The sequence below is a fragment of the Mytilus trossulus genome, chromosome 5, assembly GCF_036588685.1.
Source record: "Mytilus trossulus isolate FHL-02 chromosome 5, PNRI_Mtr1.1.1.hap1, whole genome shotgun sequence".
Lineage (NCBI taxonomy): Eukaryota > Metazoa > Mollusca > Bivalvia > Mytilida > Mytilidae > Mytilus > Mytilus trossulus.
In genome coordinates this window covers 58,269,900-58,293,877 of record NC_086377.1, presented here as the reverse complement: position 1 = coordinate 58,293,877, position 23,978 = coordinate 58,269,900, and the positions used below count along the sequence as shown (strand labels likewise).

The window sequence follows — 23,978 nt, the reverse complement described above, 5'->3', positions numbered from 1 at the left end:
CATAACAAAGAAATTCAAACTGGGGTGATATAGTGGGGGTGATCCGGTTCAGATCATTCCTGTTGGGATGTAATTAAAATCAACCTACGTAGTTAATAAATTCAGTTTATGATCGTCAATATACCATCCGGACCAAGCTCAAACTTTACAGCAGATGTGTGTTGCCTGTACTTTTGTATGGTTCAGAATATAGGAGAATGACAGAACAAGACTAAAACAAGCTGTCTGTATTCCATAGAGAAGGATTCTGCGAAACTTTTGGCCTTAAAAAACGTTCAAACGAGTACCTTTCCATTAGATACCAGAATATATCCACAAAAATAATGAGAAGACGCTGAAGGTGGATTGGGCATGTCCTACGGAAAGACCAGGAGAATATCACAAAGACAGTACTCCACTGGACCCCAGAAAGTAACAGAAATCGAGGAAGACCCAAAATGACATGGAGAAGAACTATAGAGGCAGAGACTAATAAATACCAATATAAATAGGGCACACTACAAAAAACTGTTAACGATAGACAATAGTAGAAAATCTTCGTTACTGCCCTACACGCCAATGGCGTACAAGGGCAGTAATTAAATAAGTATATGATCGTCTGCTGTAAAATCTTATTTGACTTATATGTGGTATATACCTCTTCGGCTCGGTTTCTTAATTGTCAATATTAGGACATTAAACTGCGGAAATTTCAAAGTCTCTGATAAATCAATCGAGCACGGATTATATCTTATCAGTTGGGACAGCATTTTATTTTAATGCAGCTCGAAACACCATATTTGTTTAAAGCGGAATAATCTGTACATGAATTGATTGTCACCCGTATTACTTTCTCTTCAATAAGCATGTAATATGTGTTCAGTGTTATATTGTATTGTATTTTATTTTATTATGTCATTGTTATAACACAAATCATTGTAATCATTGTATAAAATTTAAAACCCGTAAGGGTCCATAATTGGATTAATAAAGTATTCTTAATCTAATTGTTATTGTATTTCAAATCTTCAAGTTGCACAGAAAACAATTTCATATATATTCGCGTGAATTTAAAACGAGCTTGTACATGTTATACGTGAAACTCCTGTGAAATCAGTTCATGGATGTTTTCACGTGAAATTTACGTGAATATTTTTACATAAAGTAATTCATTTAACATCTCAATTTTCAAACACAAATACTAAAATTATAAAAAATAAATACCACGCGAGCTCGTTTTATGTGAATTCGATGTGAAATGACAAGTTGAATTGGCCTGTGTATATACTCATATACATTTTAAATTGCCTATCCAGCTTTGTAACTCAAAACTGACGAAAAAAAACCGAAAATGAACACCAGGTTGTCGATTTAGATGACTACTTAGAAAAGTGTGCAACCATTAAAGTTGTGAAAACGTTTGTCGTACCGATACGTATTGGTAAGATTATAATCTAGCGATTCTTGTTTTTTTGGAACGTTTCTGTGTTTTAAACTGATCAAACCAGTCAAATTCAGAGATGATTAAAGCTTAAAAAAAATCTTGACAACATTAATAACGTGTCGGCAATTAACTTTATGGACAGTTAGCACGTATTCGTATGCGGACCAATTATGCCATCATGAATAGCAGAGTGACTTGTTCTGGTATTGTTAAGAATAACCGTTTATGGTCAAACTCAGTACGATTCGTCTAAATAACATTAAATTGGTAATTTATAAAATCACTCCCTTATGTTCTTTGATGATCTTTCTGTTTTAAACGATATCGAATTCTAGCAGTTCACCACACAAATGCCCAAATGAACTAGTTTGTAATCAATATAATACAGACATCAATAACTGTCTTTTTTTCATGTAAGATTGGTGCAATCAGCATACCAGTCTAATATAATTTATCTATTAATATCACTTCCACACTATATATGACTGTCCAGTTTCAAGCAAGTTGTTTTTCGTTTTAAAAATGCTAGCTTAATATGTACTTAACCTTGCGTTGTATCCTAACATTCGACAAACAACACGCCCAAACGGATCATTCCCTTGATTAATAGATCCCCATTCAGAATTATGGTAAAACTCAATTCGTCCTTGAAATGGAGCTGATCCATTTATCAGTCGAACTTGATTATGCGCTGCAAAACACATGTCATAATGTTACAATTCAATTATGGAATTACATAAAACGGTACGACATTCCTACATGAAAATTATGTGCCATTAACGACTTCAACCGTTTGTTATCATGAGATATAGCTGGATCTTGAATAATATTAAAAATTGTTTTATTTAATTTTCTAATAACGCATATGCAAACAATGGCAATATTTTTTTTCGACTGTTAGAAACTCTTTGGATGTTTTAGATATATTAGATGCTTTTGATGGTTCAATTCCGGTAATAGACAATAGCAATCCAAACCAAGGAGTAAACAAAGACTTAATCCAAAGGACATATACATCAACAGTTATAAATAATAATTAGGAAAAACACGAACTCAAATAGAAACCAGTACAAAAATCAGGTGCTCCGGAAGGGTAAGCATATTTTGCACTGTTTACAGCACCCGTCGTATTATTTCTTTGTTCAGTTCGGTAATGATGGAAGGTTATCATGACTGAGGAAGAAAATCTTGCACACTTTTGTCAGAATCGTCAATCAGCTCATGATGACGACCGTAAAATCAATTGAGTGATGACCGTTATTTGATTGATTCCTAGCCCTGTCTTAGCAACTTTTGAGAAAGCAGTATTCCGCGTTCAACAAAATCATCGTACTTTGAGATGGCTCAAGAGTAACGGATCAATTACAACACATATAATCCATATGCTGATGCCGCTGGGATGTTGCTTCACAGAAATGGAAAGTTGACTATAGGAAAATTAAAATCATCGCGTTTGTCATAAATTTTGGTATCCAACCTACCATCAGTAGTAATTTGGAGAAAAAGGTCTAAATATGAAGCAGATTTATATGTGTCGGTAGTATCTTTAATTTCAAGTTCACTTGGATATATTAAATGTAAGTGATCACTGAATCTATTATTTTTAAGAGACAGTACATCATCAATATACCGAAAGGTGAAAATCAAAAGACTGGGCTCATTTTTCCCCTTTCTGTACAAGCCTTTGGATGAATTCTACTTCATAGGAATATAAAAACAAATCTGCAAGTAGAGGAGTGCAATTGGTACCAATTGAGATTCCAATAGTCTATTGGAAGACCAAACTTCTAAATTCAACAAATATGTTGTCAATTAAAAAGTCCAGCATGGCAGTGATATCTTGGTCGGTATATTTTTTTCCCGTGAATCTGCATGATCTTTTTTACAAAGTAAGCTGAATTCCAGCCCAAAACTAGATATTTTAAACGTCTAGTGCTCTTTTTGTTAAAGAAACATAAGCTGCCTTTAGTCGACCTTTAAGTCTAGTTTGTGGAATATTGGAATAAAGAGTCGATAAATCGAAGGTTTTGATGTTGGTACAATGTTTTAATGGTTGAGATTGTAAATTCACCAATAACTCTTTTGAATTATTCAGTATCCACGTCTGATTAACACCACTTCTTGAATATGCCGTTTAAGAATATTTCTGAAGTCCTTTTTTTGGCTGCAGTGAGTATGGCAGTAAGAACTTTAGAAAGGGGTTTAGTGGAACACTTGAGAGAACCAGCAATATCCATTTCCTTATAAGGATGCTTGTGAAGCTTAGGAATCCAATATAAGGATGGAAGTTATAACTTTTCGATAATTTAGACAACACTTTCACACAATTTATTGAGGAGAGATGTTCTTATTCAGTAAAACAATATTAAACAAATACCAAATTCCAAGATCAATTAAAAAAGGGCTGTTCAATAGAGACAATCAACCGTTATAAACCAATGAAATACATGGAAAACAAAAATTCTTTGAAAGCACCTGATTGTAGTTTTATTTGCTGGACGTATCATATAGCCATCTTCTATAATGCTGCATGTAATTATGCTAGATATGCGTAGAATTCAATATGTTACTATTCCGTTTTTACAAGAATGGATCGTTAACGCTGCTGGTGGATTGACATTTGCCAAGTGATTGATCTGCACAAAAGTGTATACTTCGGTACTGACATGAGTTGTAACAAAATTTGAGTTATATCCGTCTATGCATTCAAACACTTTAAATTTTTTCTTGATTTTTTTAAAATTTAGTTGGTTATTCTCGTGTCCCATCATTTATTATTGAATGTTTTATCATTTGCAATCATACAAGTATCACATTTCCATACTTTTACAGCAATTAAAATAACATTTCTGTTTTTGAAATCTGACATGAGTTTAATTGTACTTTGTCCTAGTTGTATTGAAAAAAATAACATTTTACATTTGTGCTTTTAAGTTCATAATGATAAGACTCACCACAGATAACACCAACATTGCAATTTTCACTGCAACTTCTTATATACCAGTCATCTGAATTACAGGCAGAAATATCTTTTTCAATACCACTGCATGCTAAATTTTTTATCCACATTGGTTTCTCGTTAGTTCTACCGTACGAATTTCTTGACCATGATGTTACCCTGAAAAATCACAGCAGATCAATAGTTTTGAGGAATTCAAATTGGAATGCTGATATTTTTTTCAGATGAATCGGCCAACCCTTTGTTGGGCTGCTGCCCCTGAATTGGTAATTGTAAGGAAATTTTGCTGTTTTTTGTGATTATCTTGAATATTATTATAGATAGAGATGAACTGTAAACAGCAATAATTTACAGCAATATAAGACATAAAAATAAGTCAACATGACCAAAATGGTCAGATGACCCTCTAAGGAGTTATTGCCCTTTAAAGTCAATTTTTAACCATTTTCATAAAATTTGTAAATTTTTACTAACATTTTCCACTAAAACTACTGGGCCAAATAAAATCAAACTTAGCCACAATCATCATTGGGGTATCTCGTTTAAAAATTGTGTCCGGTGACACGGCCAACTAACCAAGATGGCCGCCATGGCTAAAAAAAATAACTTTGGGGTAAAATGCATTTTTTAACGTATAATTCAAAAACCAAAGCATTTAGTAAGAGCAAATCTGATATGGGATGAAACTGTTTTCTTCCATCCATAACCCTCAATGCCAAACATTTGAAATCCGAAGATTTATCAGTACCGAAACCATTGAAGAGCTGTATGTCAAAATACCTAAAAATTAATAACCCAAATTCATCTAAAGCAAACTTTCTGATGGAGTTTCTGAATAATTTTTAAACGAACAATTTTAGTAAAGTTTGTTAAATCATGTCAGTACCGAAATACTGACTACTGAGATGATGATACCCTCGGGGACTGATATTCCACCATGAGAGGTATCGACCCAGTGTAGTTTAAATATTGTCAGTTGATAGTAAACAACAACCATTAACATGGATGTTGAACACGTGTATAACATGTACAACAGGATAATAGTTTATTTCAATGACAGATCCATCCGTATTGCGTTCAACGGATTTTTTACGAAAAAGGTCACGTTGTGGTCACTGCATATACGGAAAACATATTGGTGAATTCTTTACTGGAATCAAGCAATTATAAAAAAAGTAAATTATTCCTAAATTTGGACAAATTACAGAATTTTCTTCAGAAAACAAGTATATGCAATAGTATTATATTAAAAACTAATAATTAAGTTATAAAATAAAATGTGCATCACATTTGTTTTTCTTAATCTGAAGTTTCATATGATATCTATTATGATAAGTTTTTTTTTATAATACCGTTATTTTCGCGGGTGTAAAGTTTCGCGATTTTCATTTAATAAGGTATACGAAATATTTTGATGGTTTAAAAACCTTTTTCAATACTTTGCGTGTACACTTTTAATTTGGCAAAATTATTTAGGGCAATTTTGTTCTATCGGTGCAAATAAGTGAAAATAAGCACCCCGCGAAAATAACCCGCTTTACTGTTATATCCCATGAAAATGAAACTCAAATGTCTTGCGTTCAAAGCACATTTGTATATGCCTTATATATGAAAGCTCAAACTTAATCATTTAAACGTAAATAAGGACTTAAAATTTACCATAATATTTTTCTGAGCAAATATGGTTAAAACCAAGCAAAAGTAAAAATACAAAAATACTAAACTAAAAGGCAAAATCAAATCCAAACACATAAAACGAATGGATAACAACTGTCATTTTCCTGACTTGGTAGAGGCATTTTCTAAAGTAGAAAATGGTGGATTGAATCTGGTTTTATAGCTAGCTAAACCTCTCACTTTTATGAAAGACCCATCCTGTTCCATTACATTGTCAACGATGCATGAACAAACAAACATTCTCAAAGAGTAAAAATGTCAAAAATAGGGGTAAAACAGTCAATAATGTGTTATCATCTTAATATCACTGTTAACACACCAAACGAACGAAGAAGCAAAAAAAGGCATACATCAAATTTAGCATACTTATTTTGTTTTTCTAATACAACTTAATGTATGTATGTAAAGTCTTCCCGTAAAGGATAGAAGGTTTTCAGTACTGGTGTAAAATTGCGCGCTTGAAATTCGCACAGGTAGACATAAAAACAATTTTGTCGTTCGAAGTATGGCGGCTACATACATGTAGAGTCACTTAAAGTAGATATAACAAAACAGATTTAACAGTAAGAGTAATAATAATAATTAAAATAATTGTGTGGTTCAAAGTATGACGGAATACATAAGTACAGTTTCACGTCAAATGTATATCATAAAAAACAGACTTAACAGAAAATTTAGTATTATTGAATAAAATAGTTTTGTCATTCATAGTATTCAAGATAATACGTAAAAGTAATAATAGTTAATGAAATAATTTTGTCGTTCAAAGTATGATGTTTTACACAACCACAGAGGCACTCCAAAAGAATATATAAAAAAACTGACTTAACAGTACAAGTAATATTGATAAAGACAAATAAAAGAATGCTATACCACGTTATTAAGATGATAACCCAACGTCAGTACGCAAAATCTATACTTCAAGATCATCTTGTACTATTGTGAAGTTGATACGGAATATTTATCAACAAGTTCTGGGTATCTTCCGATGAAATTTTTAAGAAAAAGGATGAGACGTTCTTTGACATACCCCTGGTTCATCAACTTTCTGCTCAGACACTGGTGACGTTTCACAAAGTCCAAATAGGAGCTGCAAGCTCTTGAATACCTAATAAGTTGGGAAATGTATATGCCATATGCAGGTGAAGTTGGTATATTACTACTAAGATGGGGAAAATTGATAATTTCAAAATTAAAATCGTCGAGTTTGTCATAGATTCTGGTACTGAGATGACTGTGTATGTCAAATTCGAGGTATAAGTCTAAAAATGAGGCGGAGGAAGCCGTGTCTGTGGTCTCTTTAATTTCTAGTTCTGGTGGGTATATTAATGGAACCCAATCAGAAAAATTCGGATTGTTAATAGAAAGAACATCATCAATATATCTGAAAGTGAAATTAGATAACCTGGCTTCTTTGATCTTCTTGTTTTTGACAAGTGTCTGGAGGAACTCAGATTCATATGCAAATAAGAAGAGATCCGCAAGGAGAGGCGCACAGTTAGTTCCCATAGGATTTCCGAAAACTTGTTGAAAAAGACTACCCCCAAATTCAACAAATATGTTGTCAATAAGAAACTCCAGCATACTGACCACTTGTTCCTCTGTGTAGTATGTTTTACCCTTTTGTTCCTTATTAACAAAATATGCCTTATGGTATCCCAAAGAGATAAATTTATAGCGTATGCTACCATTTTTATGATGAGGAGCATTGTGGATTATTTCTTTTAGACGGTCTTTCAATTTCACATGGGGAATAGTTGTATACAAGGTTGAAAAATCAAAAGTTTTAATAGAACTAATTTCAGAAAAAGACCGAGATTTAAAATTATCCAGAAGTTCTTTAGAGTTTTTCAGAATCCACATATGGTTAATACCACTACGTGAGTAAACAGTGTCACAGTATATCTGAAGACCCTCTTTAACTGCGGACAGAATTTTAGTCAATCTAATAGACGTTTCTTTAGTAGAACAAGCAGATGAGCCGGCAATGTACCGTTGTTTGTACGGAATTTTGTGAAGTTTAGGTATCCAATACAAACAAGGTAAGTTCTCCCATTTGTTGTCCAATGCAATGTTCATAGAAGCTATGCAGGACTTATGATTCGTCATAATCTCTTCCTTGTCAAATGATATGTTTTTGTATGTGGGATTACCTGAGTGCTCATTTATTTCCAATTCTTTTATAAGACACTCGTAGTAATACGATTTACACACAAAGACAATATTATTTGAAGCTTTGTCCGCAGGAATAACAACATACTTATCTTGAAGAGATGGTAGACATTTTACAGCCTCATTGTCACTGAAAATGGACTTAGGTCGATCATTCACACAGTTTTTCAACTTATGAATGCGACGTTTTATCAGGGACCTGATTGTTTTGACCCATTCTGACAAAGTGTCCAGTTGAATTTCTTCTCGCTTAGCCCATGCTCTGGCATATCTCTCAATGGAATCCATAATAATTTTTAAGTTATGGTTCCAATTGATGTGTTGGGTTTCTCTAAACTTAGGATCACGAGAAATCACCTTTCGGAGATTTTCATGTTGAATTATGTTTAGATACCCAGTAACAACATGGCCATAGGGGCTGTAATTGTAAGGCGAGTGGAAACAGTCACATGTCAGAGGTTGTTTTACGTATTGTTCTAAATCAAGGTCCTGTAATACTTATTTATAGTTAAATATTTTGGGTGCAATGGTTTTGGTGTAACTGTAGGATACAATAGGGACAGACTGATTTTGAAAATAAATAGGAATTTTAGATATTACTTGTGATGTAGAACGTTGCTGATGTTGATTGCATCAATTCCTCTATTTGTAAAGTGAACAGGAAGGAATTCCTCTTTTCCTCATGTAAAGGTTCCGATCTTACTGGTTTAAAGAGACGGAAGAGAGCTACATCACAAATTATACTGACAAGTCTGTATATTGGAGAAAATGTATTGATGCCTTCCTTGTCAAGTGCATAATCTCGCAAACATTTAAGAAAATTAACCGGCAGTGGAAAAAGAATAGTTCTAATGTAATGTAACACTAATGGATGATGTAGATGAGAAAGAAGATAATCAAAGCTTCCAGAGGCCGATCTCGATTTGGAAGACTTTTTTTTGGCACACGACGTTAGGTCAAAACGTGCAAAGTGAACTTCAAATTTTCATTTTAGCTGCGTCGGCTGTATGTTTACGAATTACGCAATTTTTTTTTTTTATTTTTTTTTGTGTACTCTCTTCTGATTTTTCTGTTTTGTTTTAGATATATTATATAAAAGAAATGGAGAAGTTTTGCTACTTAATGTTAGCAGTCGAAATGGGCAACTACTGGAATGAATTATAATGTCCTGCATGTGCCCTTCTTTTCAAATAAAAAATCTTGGAAGTATCCCGGATCTAAATTATTGCATTATTAAACAACAAGTTTAAAAATGTTCGAACACCGGAAATATTTTTTTTTAAATACCACTTAGGAATAAGTTAAGTTAAGTGATTTTAAAAGTATTTGTCGTGATCCTAAACGGCTACCTTTATGAGAGGGTGAGGATTTGATGAATTATCGATCTTTTATTCATGTACCATGTTTTTTAGTGTTCTCATTTTTCCATTATAAAAGATAACCTCATAGTTTTATCATAAACACAGCACATATATTTTGAATCAAGATTCAACACAAAAATTATTAAACCCTCAAATTTCAAATTGGACAAAATTTCTACTTTGTTTAAGTATTCATGCCCCCAATTTGTTAAGATGTTATGTCATCCTTCTACTAATGCATAAAATGTAAAGAAATATATTTGAAATGTGTATTAATGTGTTTTGCCAGGTTGACTGAGGAAACAAAACAGTCTGTGATTGCAAAATAATTCAGCGAAATCTAGCAGATTGTTTACTCCAAATTTTGTATATTTCGAAGGAATTGGTATCGTTTGATGGGTGACTGACATTTAGAAGCGATTAACCGTTCACTTATGCTTATTTTCTGTTTTGGTTTACAATTTTTAAATTCAATGCTTTGAAATCGGTTTCTGTCACGAAAACAAACAGTATCCAGGCTTGAAAAATATGCGTTTCAATATGTTTCAATCGATGGTTTACGTATGAGGCCCATATCAAGAATAACAGATTTATATTTATTTATTCATTCCAGTTATGGTAACTGCAATTCTACAACTTTAAATCACGAATAGAGACACGAAAATCTTCTTGTCCTCTACCGACTAGTGATGAAATCTTTTGTATTCTTGAAAGAAGAATTATAGAATAATTAATATAAAATATATAAAGAGTATAACTTATCCATGAATTTAGACCGGGAATAATACACACAAATGATGATGGATGATGGATGATTATGATAAATGTCTTATATCCAGTGACGAATTAAGGTGCATGTTCAGGATGAGAACTCGGTAATGTAATATGAATATTAGCCGTGCTTGCTACTAGACAGACATGCTGAGCCTGTTTTTATGTGCTAGTTCACAAGGTAACAGTCCACATGAAAGACCTTTCACCTTACCATATCACAGATTTTTTAATAAGTGTAAAGTTGACACCCCATCACTTCTAAATATATATAACAAACGAACGAAAGGATAAATATATATAAAAGAAAAATATCGTGGCTCTTTCAGTTCATTTTTACGTGCTCCACATGCTCTGTGTTCACAGAAACGTGAAATTGGTGACTGTAGATCAGTGTCAATTTCAGTCATTCTTTGTCATGTTAGGTCAGTTTTCGTGCAAAGAATACAACCCTGTTCATAATGTCGTAATGTGTGTGTTTGCAAGAGTATTACCTGTTAATTCATATACAAATTATCACCACAAAATGGAGTAAAGGATGTGTTGCTGGTGAGAAATGGGCCATATGTAAAAGTATCTTTAGTTTTAATCAGATAAGAAAAGCAGATCACATACTAACATACCTCATACGAACGCTGTAGTCTTATCCATCTTAGAATAGAACCCCAATAAAATAAGTTCATATCATCGGACCGGGACTATCTTTCACATCTTTTTACTCCTAGTTTCATATCGGAATGACGAAAACTTTTTTTTAATTTTTAGTTGAAGGTTCATTACTTGTTGAAGAGTTTAAACAATTCTTCATATTTAAGCAAAATATAAAATTAGACTCTTTTGAACTTACCCAATAAATCCTAACTGTTTACAAACAACATCACCACTAGTGCTAGTAAAACCGTCACAACAGATAGCTCCCCAAGAGCCTTGGTATTGTAGTTCAATCCGTCCTTCATTGAAAGACATTCCACCAACTAATCGTAAGGGTGTATGTCCTAACAAAGAATGTACAAATGCACATTTATATACATCAACAGGATTAATTCTATGTTCTCCGGAACGATCACTAATTGTCTGTCCAAAACAGACCTACACCAAATGTGTACCATTGTAAAGGATATCGTGAAAAAAAGGATTCTCAATTCTGAACAAATTATTTGTTATTCAGTTTTCTTGATGACATGGAACGACTTGACCGAAGCGAAAACAAGCTTATTTAGCTTGTTAACAATCCAATAGTCTCCGAACTTATGTCTATAACTTAGAGCAACCACATAGATGTCACTAATTAAATAGAAGCTTATAACTCTTCCGGCTCATTTCAGATCCAGCTTATGCTGTTAATCGAGAGTTACCTTGCATCAAAATTGAAACAGTTTGTTAGATTTCTTTATTGAAATTGTTTCAAGCACCAATCAGGAGCAACCTTATGATACACATCAAATATTGAATGCATGTTAACAGTATGTTAATATATTTGACATGGTCTCAAACAAATTGCCCTTTTCAAAATGTAGTCCAAACAAAACCATATGTTTTTCAAACTTATTCTGTCGAGGTTCTTTACAAGGACCAGATACTTACTAATGAGGTTCAACTATTTGTGTGAAATCTCAAACTTTTTTCTCTTTTCTTCATGGAATGAATACAAAAATGAATGAAAAAACACTATGCGGTTATAAAGAAAAGGCAAGTAACAATACTTCCTCAGGAATGAGCAGAGTAGTTTTACACAATACCGTATAAAAGAATGTGACTAACATCAAATTCAGGGATTTAACCTACATATATCAAATTATTGAGGAGATTTTGGAACGGATTTCGATGTACTGTCAAGCTCATTCTGTTAACGTTTTTCTGTATAAAACAAATTTATATCCTTTCTTCCCGATAAAGTTAATTCTAGAATCGAGCTTTTTGTGCAATTAAAACATGATTTGAAAAGTTTTCATTATAGTGTATAAAATCAATTTTTGATTGAGTTAGTGTTTGTACAAACGAAAGTTTCTCATAAAAACAAAAATATTTGATTTATCTTTTTTGAATGATAGTTCCATGATATTGTGGAGTTTAAAAAGGATATGCAATAATACAAGTAGTTGAAGATCTGACAAATTTAGATGCATTTAGACTTAAGATACTTAGTAGATATTTAATTTCAAACTACAGATTAAAACACAATATCATATAGAATCATATTCAAAACAGTGTGGTCCTGGCCATTGATTGACGACCTAAATTATCCAATTGACTGGGACAGATTAGGTGAACGATTGTCTGTTAGGACCATTGCTCACTTCTTACTTATTATAGAATTTCAACTGTGAGGTCACCATAGGTACTTAACGTCTTTAATAATAAAATTATTCTAAAAATTATTCAGGAATAAGCTTTATGTTTTGATTTATATTATTGATATAAATCAACACATCGTATTATTCCGGATTCGTTTTTCAAATTGCTTTATTTAGGTGTTGAGAACCTTTGGTGACCCTACATATTCAGTGTCTTTAACAAGTACATAGTGAGCAGTGATTGTTACCGACAAACGTTCACCTAATCTGTCCCAGTCAATGGGATAATTCAGGTCGTCAATCAATGGCCAGGACCACACTGTTTTGAATATGATTCTAAACAAAGGCGACGGAAAAATAATTAATGCTTATTTAATGATCGCGTAGAATTATCATTTCTTATTTTCGACAGCAATCAATAGTGAACAAAAAAATTTCTCTTAGAAGTTAATCAATGTCGCAGAATGCTAAGTATTATATAATAGCAAATATTCTTGGCTAAGATTTTATTTTTATGTTAGCCAATTCTGGAACAGAAATTATATGACAAAAAACGTACTACATACAATACCAAGATCCCTGTAATGATTTCTAGTGAGATGATCTTCTGCAAAGGGTTTTCCTGTATACATGAACAGTGGTTGTAAATTCCATACTGGAGAATTGTTTCCACCTCTACCAAATTTATAAGGGTTAAGAAATGTGTCGCTGAAAATGTCAATTTTTCATATTGTAATCCTTGATATATATTTTATAGAAATACATAAAGGTAACAGTAGTATACCGCTGTTCAAAACTAAAGAATCCATTGACAAAAAACAAATTTGGGGTAACAAACTAAAACCGAGGGAAACACATTAAATATAAGAGGAGAAAAACGACACAACACTGAAATGTAACACACATAGAAACGGACCAAGCATCAGGCAAAATCCCACGAGAATAACAAACATAACCTCAAAACCAAATAAATAAATTTGGGATAAACAAGTACCTTGACACGTCTTATCGCAATGTGAGTTTACACTAAAAAATGAGAGAAAACAAACGACGCAACGTCAAGATGTAACACACAGAGAAACGAACAATAATATAACAATGGCCATCTTCCTAACTTGGTACAGGACATTTTTAAAGGAAAACAAATGGTGGGTTGAACCTGGTTTTGTGGCATGCCAAACATCGCACTTTAATGGTTATGTTATATATAACATTGAAATGACAACATAATATTATAGGACTACAATACAATAAATAGGAGAACATATTAGACAAAAAAGCACATGATTAATAGATAACAAAAAGCATCAGGTTTAAAATTCAATACGCCGAAAACGCTCCTCGTCCATACAAGACTCAACAGTGACGCCCAGATATAAAAGATCGAAAGTGAAAAAAGTACAAAGTTGTACAGCACGGAGGATAACTAGAGGCTCTGAAGAGCCTGTGTCACTGACCTTGGTTTATGTGCATATTAAACAATGGACACAGATAAATTCATAACAAAATTGTGTTTTGATGATGGTGATGTGCTTGTAGATCTTACTTTATTGAACATTCTTGTTTCTACAATTATCTCTATCTATAATGAAGTGGACCAGTAATTAAAGTGGAAAATATTTTCTAAAAATCTACCAAAATTTATGAAAAATGTAAAAAAATTGACTATAAAGGGCAATAACTCCAAAAGAGGTCAACTGACAATATCAATCGTGTTGACTTATTTGTAAATCTTACTTTGCTGAACATTATTGCTGTCTACGGTTTATCTCAATCTATAATATTATTCAAGATAATAACCAAAAACAGCAAAATTTCCGTAAAATTAATTACCAATACAAATGCAGCAACCCAACAAGGAGCTTTTCGATTCATCTGAAACTTTCAAGGCAGGTAGATCTTGACCTGATAAACAGTTTAACTCCGTGCCAGATTTGCTCTTAATGCTTTGGTTTTTGAGTTATAAGCCAAAAACTGCATTTTACCCCTATGTTCTATTTAGCCATGGCGGCCATCTTGGTTGGTTGACCAGGTCACTGGACACAATTTTTAAACTAGATATCCCAATGATGATTGTGGGCAAGTTTGGTTTAATTTGGCCCATTCGTTTCAGAGGAGAAGATTTTTGTAAAAGATTACTAAGATTTACAAACTAGAGGCTCTAAAGAGCCTGTGTCGCTCACCTTGGTATATGTGAATATTCAACAAAGGACACAGATAGATTTGTGACAAAATTGTGTTTTGGTGATGGTGATGTGTTTGTAGATCTAACTTTACTGAACATTCTTGCTGCATACAAATATCCCCATCTATAATGATTGGCCCAGTAGTTTCAGTTGAAAATGTTAGTAAAAATTTACAAATTTTATGAAAATTGTTAAAAATTGACAATCTGTTTGTCTGAAATTTTCAGAGCAGATAGATCTTGACCTGATAAACAATTTAACCCCATGCCAGTTTTGCTCTTAATGCTTTTGTTTTCGAGTTATAAGCCAAAAACTGCATTTTACCCTATGTTCTATTTTTAGCCATGGTGGCCATCTTGGTTGATTGACCGGGTCACCAGACACAATTTTTAAACTAGATACCCCAATGATGGTTGTGGCTAAGTTTGGTTTAATTTGGCAAAGTAGTTTCAGAGGAGAAGATTTTTGTAAAAGATTACTAAGATTTATGAATAATGGTTAAAAATTGACTATAAAGGGCAATAACTCCTAAAGGGGTCATTTGACCATTTCGGTCATGTTGACTTATTTGTAAATCTTATTTTGCTGAACATTATTGCTGTTTACAGTTTATCTCTATCTATAATATTATTCAAGATAATAACCAAAAACTGCAAAATTTCCTTAAAATTACCAATTTAGGGGTAGCAACCCAACAAGAGGTTGTTCGATTCATCTGAAATTTTCAGGGCAGATAGATCTTGATCTGATAAACAATTTAACCCCATGTCAGAATTGCTCTAAATGCTTTGGTTTTTGAGTTATAATCCAAAAACTGCATTTTACCCCTATGTTCTATTTTTAGCCATGGCGGCCATCTTGGTTGGTTGACCGGGTCACCGGACACAATTTTTAAACTAGATACCCCAATGATGATTGTGGCCAAGTTTGGTTTAATTTGGCCCAGTAGTTTCAGAGGAGAAGATTTTTGTAAAAGTTAACGCCGGACGCAGGACGACGACGACGACGGACGACGACGACGGACGACGGACGCAAAGTGATGAGAAAAGCTCACTTGGCCCTTCGGGCCAGGTGAGCTAAAAATGGTTAAAAATTGACTAAAAAGGGCAATAACTCCTAAAGGTGTCAACTGACCATTTTGGTCATGTTGACTTATTTGTAAATCTTGTTTTGCTGAACATTATTGCCTTTACAGTTTATCTCTATCTATATTGCTGTGTGTTTCTTTATTCTATAATAGCTAGAGGTGTAGGGGAAGGTTGAGATCTCACAAAAAACATGTTTAACCTCGCCCCATGTTTACGCCTGTCCCAAGTCATGAAGCTCTGGCCTTTGACAAAAAAAATGAGTGAAGACCTGTTGGTGACCTTTTTTATTTTTTTATTTGGTCGGGTTGTTGTCTCTTTGAAACATTCCCCATTTCCATTCTCAATTTTATTGATAGACTGGCATGTTGGTATTTTATTTTTTTTAGTTTATTTAAATGTTTGGAAGTTTAATGTTTACGTCCATTTTCACTAAACTAGTACACAATTTTATTTAAAGACCAATAATTCCATACAACAAAGATATAAGACCTCCTACTTAAAGTATCTGAGGTATGGACTTGACCTTAAAAACTTAACCTTGTTCACTCACTGATGAACTGATGTCGAGGTTAGGTAAAACCGTCTGACAGGCATGAGGAAATTGCATGGTACGCACGTAATATAGTTCTCCTTTTCTCATAATAAGAGATAAAATAAGAATACTTTACTTTTTTCATATAGTCACGGAACTATGAAAATAAGGACAATGTCCATATGACAGACGGAAACTTCATAACATAAGGCATCTGTATACAAGTATGGAGGAATCCGATATTCTACCTTTTGAATTATAAAGCATTTCAGAAGTTTGTTAACGCCGCCACCGCCGCCGAATCACCTTCCATATGTCGTTCCTTCTCTGAAGAAAGTAATCGCAATAGGCATTGCATATTAATGGGAAAAAAGGAATTTAATAAGAACACAAAACAATTTGAACATTATGAACATAATTAATAAATGGTCAAACAGAAATCCTTTATAACCATTTCTGACATCACAAAAATAATCGTGAGAACCAAAATTTATAAAATCTTATTGTCGTCAAGAAATTCCAGCACTGAACTATAGCTGTGCCTCCAGATGAATGTTTCTACAGGGTGTTTTTAATAAAAAAAAAAAAAAAGTTGAGACAACTCGTACCAAAATGATCGAGCCCTAATTGAGTGCGGAAAAAGACACTGATGAATTAACTGAATTGATTTTATTTTTTTCATATAATTCATCATTCAGGCATTATGAATGCATGTTTTCAATAGATAGAAATGTCAATTTAAGTTCTATTGACGTCCTTGCAAGAAATAATTATTAAATTGTTTTTTCAAGTTGACTGGTACAGAGGAACAAAGTAAAGATTTATATCCGATCGTTTATAAACCATAACTTTAAGAAGATGAAAGTGCATGTATTCCTAATTATGATCATGCTTGCAAGAGTTCTTATGATTAGAAGGAAATAATACATGAATACCTACATACAATGTAATTTAAAATAGTCTTACCTTTCGTTATAACCTAAGTTTTTGCAAATCTGGTCCGCCATGTTTCTTGTAAAATGACTACCGTCAACAGTTCCACGTTTGTTTGCTATGGTGACTTCAACTCTACCTTCCCGTGCATTGTAGTTATAGTTCACTAAATGCATCTTAATATCTATGGTGTATACAAATGAAATGTACAGCTTGCTATATATGAATTAATACCATGCATTGTTTGAATTATGAGTTAGAAGAATTAATATTAATAAATTTGATCGGACACAAAATACTCATTTACTTTAATAAAAAGACAGTCATATTTATGTCGAATATTTCAATTCTTTCTTCTTTGCTATTGTTTGTCTTAGTCGTCCTTATTCGGCCAAGGTGTTTTTGTATGTTAGTAGATCAACCAAAAAGAAGGCAAACTATTTGGGAAGATAACTCTTATACCTTGGAGATTTGGCAAAAAGATCAAAAAGTTGACGCAGAAGAAACATGACTGTCGTATGACAATGAATGAAAAACAAAATGTGAAAAGCAGAGGAAAGTATTCTGGCAAAACAACTAATTTTAATGTAGTTAAATCACACAAAATAATCCAACAAAAACTCTTTTATATCCCTTTACTGGTCTCCAGGAGTAATTTTTGTCAATCAATAATAGCGTTTATCTTTATTTTTCCCGCAAAAAAATTATTGATATTGTTTGTCTTGCTATCGGATAACATTCAAGTGTGTATTAACACTGCTCTGATTTTGTTACCTTTACATAAGTTGATTTCTTAGTCCAAAAAAAATGAAAATTAGAAAGATTTAAATTTAGCTTCATTACACACGTTGGGGTAAATAAAATATAAAAATAGGGTCATTGCTGGCAACGTATTTCAGAAACAACAACATCATAGCGGAAATTTGTTTGTTTTGTTCACGCATCGTTGTCAATATAAGGGAATTTGATGCGACTGTCATACAAGTAAGAGGTTGAACAAGCTATTTAACCAGGTTTTGTCCATCATTTTTCTACATAAGAAAATGCTTGTACCAAGCCAGGATTATGAGAGTTGTTATCCATACGTTTGATTGTTTGAGCTTTTGATTTTACAATTTGATTAGAAACTTTCCGTTTTGAATTTTGCTCGGAGTTCATTTTCTTTTGTAATTTTACTTTTTGAGATAAGATATTTTGCCGTGCTTTTGCTTCAGTCAAAAAAAATGTCGTTTCATTTTTTACAGGAACATTTCTTATCGTTTTAGCATCGCTGGAAACCAAGCTTATTTTTAATATATGTCAAAACCTGAAATGCACTGTACTGATGCATCTTCACCATGATTGCAATCTGTGGTCCCCCAACCACTAAATGGACATGCAGCAATGTCCGACTCATTTCCCAGGCATGCAACATTATTCATTGATATTCCTTCTTTCCCTTTATCAAAGTGCGCAAAGTTCCATTGAATTGAATTGCTGAAAGAAATATTGTGTACAAGTTTTATATTGAGATTGACCGTTGTTAGCCATGAATGATTACAAAAGTAAAACGGTTAGAGCTATATAAGTAAGCAGGAACGAAACATAATAATATAATACAGATAATCTTTTAAGGTCAATGTTGCCTGTTGTAGTTAGTTGTTAAGTCATTTATTGATTTATTCATTGGAATTTCAGAAAAAAACATATTTCAATCATGACATAACAGAAGCACATATATTATATTTCCATCGTTACTGATAGTTTATCGGGTTTTATCGACCTAATGTTAAACGTGCGACTAGATAATATTCTAGATTTTACAAACACATGGAGTGAGTTCATGTACTTTATCAAGAATACCATACATTACATGTGTACTCTACAAGAGAGAGTATAGACAATTTTGTTGCGCTGTAAACAAATAGTTTAAAAAATAATCAAATTTGAATTTGAAGATATGGAAATACAACAAATTCTTAAAAGTTGTGCTAAATATAGTTACAGCTTCGTATTTAGGTCAAAACCCTAATTAGTGGTGAAGATATGTCAACAATCTGCAAACAATATATGATAATGTCAAGAATATTAAGATGGTAAAAAAAAGGAAACCACAGATAATCAGCGAAGATCAACTTCACCCGAGGGACCTAAAACCTAAATTTTATAGTCATTTTCACAACAAAATTGTACCGATATTCAAACAATTATCAGCTTTTGGAGGCAACTGTAATAAAGACAAACATCAGATAAATCGTTTGCTATGAAATGTCCAACTGATTCAAACGTCATATAAGGTAGTGTGTCTAAATTAATAAGGCAACAATACAGAAGAAATATATGAACTATTAAAGAGGTACAATCGAAGAATTAAGAAACTGACACCACAGTGATACGTTTATTGTTATAGAATATCTTCTTGTTGTAAGGATTATTAAAGGGGCACTAGCTACGAGATATATAGAAAATCTAAAGTTTTTTTTTTTTTTTGTTCAATCAATAATGAAGGTGAAATAGTGAAATAACAATTCGCCTTTTGCAGCCAAAAAGGTTCAATTTTCTCAAATTACGCTAAGAAACCTTGATAATTGGTTATTCATTTGCAAGTGAATGAGTCGACCTCTTTAAATCCGTATACATGTGAACTTCAATTTAACCCCTAGCTATAGAGATTGAAAACGAATGCATTGTACGTGTACTGGTTATTTAAAGAAAAAGAATGTCAACAATGAAAGTGAAACTACGGTTTCTCATTTGATTACTAATTCGATGCACAGAAAATCATTCTTATACGGTTAAAAGCAATGAGAAAAATCTATTTTAAATCTAATAAATAAAATCAAACATACCTATAAAAATCCAATTGCACGTGTTGCTTACTAGTAAATATATTCATAACTTAATTTATGTTTACATCGCGTATATGCTCATCTGAGGTCCAATCGATAGTTAATTAGATGGCGTCTGGACTAAAATACACACGAAACGAACCTTTATATTATCTACCCCAAGCTCTGTAAACTGTTAATTTTAGACTTTTGATAGTTTGGATAAATGTTTTACATTGTTATAAATCAATTTGAGAATTTGAGTCAAATCGGTGACCATGAATTTGACAGCTAGTGCCCCTTTAACATGTATATGTGCAAGTAATATATCGCTACATTTCATAGAACCACAAATGTAAATTCTAAAATTTTCAGGTAAGATCTTTTTCTCCGTTTAAACTATTAACGTGCATTTGATAAATCTATATATTTCCAAATAAATTGTTCTAATATTGCAAGAAATAAATCTATATTTGTAAAAGCAATACAAATAGGATGTTTAATTTAAGTGAAATGCAAAAACGAACGAAAATCATTTTTAAATTAAAAAACTAAAAACATACTTGGATAAAATGCCTAGCATTCGACAAACAACTTTTGCGTCATTTATGGAAAATCCGCCATCGCAAATAGTTCCCCATGTACCATTATATTTCACTTCAACTCGACCTTCAAATGGAGATTTACCGTCGACTAAACGTATCTCGGTTGCATCTGAAATGTTGCATATAGAATTCAAAAACTTTTAAAGTAGTAATAATCATGATAATAGGTCGAAATGTATTTATATAAGATTCCTTTTCAACTGATTTTCAACATTCCATAATGGTCTGGGTTGATTTTATGTTAGCCTGGAAAAAAAGTAATGTTACATTTTGCAGAAATTAGTTGAAAATAAAGAAGAAGATGTGGTGTGATTGCCAATCAGACAACTCTCCACAAGAGACCAAATGACACAAAAATTATCAACTTTCGGTCAACTTACGACCTTCAACAATGATCAAAGCCTATATATCAAAATCAGCTATGAAAGGCCCCGAAATGACAATGTAAAACAATGCAAACGATAAAACTAACAGCATAATGGCCTAATATGATCAAAGCCTATATATCGAAATCAGCTATGAAAGGCCCCGAAATGACAATGTAAAACAATGCAAACGATAAAACTAACAGCATAATGAACTAATATACAAAAAATGAACGGAAAACAAATATGTAACACATAAAGAAACGACAACTACTGCAGCACGGGGCCCTGACTTGGAACGGCATACACATACAGAATATGACGAGGTTAAACATGTTAATGGGATCCCAACCCTCCCCTAACCTGAGAAAATGGTGTAACAGTACAACATGAGAACGAACTATAAAAGTTAAAAACAATTTTGAGCCAATCAACATAATCTAGTTCATACTTTACTGAGCAATTGAGAATTCGCACGGTTGATGATGAAAGCATAGCAAGAGTTCGTGTAATTACCTAAGTCATTGGTTTGTTATATATATTTGTCTCATCGTAATTGATTTAAGAAATTTGAAAAATTGTCAAACTACTGTAATTCTCATAGGTAAAAGAGTTAATAATCCGCTATTAGTGCTTTAAATTAAAAAAAAACAACATTTGTATTTTTTTAACACCGTTTACAACAACTGTTTAATTTGTTTGTGCCTTTCCATATGCCAAACGGTGAGACTTGGATGTACATCGGTTTTTGATTGGTTTCTTGTTGAGTTAAGTCTTTAGTAACCTTTGTAGTGTTATGAACTATTTTGAAAGAAATCTTTATATACTTTTTGACAGTAGCAACAAATAACTTACAGCACCTTATGCCAACGACCTCATTTTGAGAACAATGTGTATTCCATTGAACATTCTTGCAGGTGTTGATATCCTTTTCACTTCCATCACATGATAAGTTCGTAAGATGTACTTGCCCTAGTCCATGACCAAATTGTTGATCAGTAATTAACTCTACTTGCCTGAAATATAACATTCGATTTCAATTTAACTAAAGAAATACAAATAAGCTATTCCCTAAATTCTCTTTCCGTGATAAACATTTTTTTTTATTGGATACCTTGAAGTGCTTTCATTTTCATGAGATGCTAAAGACGTCGGATCAATTACCAAATACACACCCCTTCATAAGAGTGTGGTATCGTATCAAATACAATGTATGTCTTAAGATGTATTTAAAGTAATTAAAATTAAGATTTTTTATACTCGATCTATGCATAAAAATAAAAGAACCACACATAGTTCGCATGGTACAGATCAATAAGAACTATCCATCGTGTTCAAAAAGATACCGCAATATTACATGTTTCTATCTTTTTTCAGACGTATGATGAAATAACCATTGCGAATTCATTACAGAGTGTCTTATCCCAGGAAAAGATTATCTTAGCCGTATTTGACTTTTTTGAATTTTGGGTCCTCAATGCTCTTCAACTTTGTACTTGTTTGGCATTATCATTATTTTGATCTGAGCGTGACTGATGAGTCTAATGCAGACGAAACGCGCATGTGGCGCATTTAATTATAATCCTGATACCTTTGACAACTATTACATATTGAATCATCAGTTTGAAAATGTTTTATCTCAAATTTACTTGTAAGTATAAGAAAATGTGCAAAATTAGGCCAATTTATTTATTGAACTGTACATCCGGTTCCGATAATTAGAAGCGTTGATGTTCATGATCACTGTTACATTTGTACAACGCGAGTTATCTGTTCTATTTTGGCACTTTCTGTAAAACGAATCACAGCTACCTTGTCCTAAATCCTAGCATTCTGCATACAACTTTACCATCATTTTCATCAAATCCTTTCGCACACACATTTCCCCATTGACCGTTATGTTTAATTTCTAACAAACCCTCGAATGAAAAATTTCCGTTCGTCAATCTTACTTCAGTATGATCTGAAATATTTAATTGTTTAATTTATCCAAATTCACTTTTGAATCCCTTCACACATAGCCAGAAATATTATTTTCAATGTTCGAATTTTAGTAACGTATAGTACACAATGTAGTAAAGGTATAAGATAAATAAGCACAGATATTGCCCTGGTTCTTGCTCTTTTGTAAAAAAAAATAGTTTATATGATTCGCATATACTCCTGGTTTTGACATCTCCTTTGTGTTGAATTGAGGGGTGTTTTTTTTTTGTTCAACTAGTGAACAGGAGAGATTTAAATCGTGCATATAGTATTTTGTGTCCTGTATTTTGTTTTCATGCTTAACTTCTAAAAATATCGCAGCTTCATTTACTTTTAAAGTGAAGCCTGTAGAAGCCAATTATCTAATACGATTGAGTTTTAAATAGACACAGACACAGAAATTTAGTCAACTATCGATGAATATGTTCTCAATGCCGTACAGAGGTAAAACTAATGATGAATATTTTGAGATTGATACCAAATTTCAGTTTATTCAAATTTCTGTTATCAATTTAGACAGAATCCAAAGAAGTTTAAATTTACCACATGAAACCACTGCCACTTGTTTTGAGGAACAAGTTGTTCTTGCTTCTTTTGCACATCGTAGAAGTTGATTTTCAGATCCTTGGCAGTTGAAGTACTCATTCAGAGTTCGATCAGAAGACGAAATTTGAGATGTTGATACGCTTGATCCACTAGAAAGATGACAGTCAATGATTATAAAATAAGATATTGAATAAATGTTTTCAATGAATGATGAATATTTTAAGTTTATTTACAACAACTGGGTCGATACCACTGCTGGTGGAGATTTATTTCCCC

The 23,978-nt window shown here is 32.7% G+C and overlaps 1 protein-coding gene across 1 annotated transcript in view; it reads right to left on the bottom strand.

Annotated features, from left to right (window-relative positions):
* Positions 1-23,978, bottom strand: part of LOC134718118 (deleted in malignant brain tumors 1 protein-like) — a 59,534-nt gene that overhangs the window by 30,775 nt on the left and 4,781 nt on the right. The window contains exons 5-12 of the mRNA XM_063580610.1: positions 23,700-23,851; positions 22,986-23,136; positions 22,029-22,189; positions 20,767-20,917; positions 13,217-13,365; positions 11,211-11,358; positions 4,378-4,541; positions 1,965-2,114 (exon numbers count right to left, since the gene is read on the bottom strand). Of these exons, the coding sequence (XP_063436680.1) occupies positions 1,965-2,114; positions 4,378-4,541; positions 11,211-11,358; positions 13,217-13,365; positions 20,767-20,917; positions 22,029-22,189; positions 22,986-23,136; positions 23,700-23,851 (1,226 nt within the window). The remainder of the gene's footprint in view (positions 1-1,964; positions 2,115-4,377; positions 4,542-11,210; positions 11,359-13,216; positions 13,366-20,766; positions 20,918-22,028; positions 22,190-22,985; positions 23,137-23,699; positions 23,852-23,978) is intronic.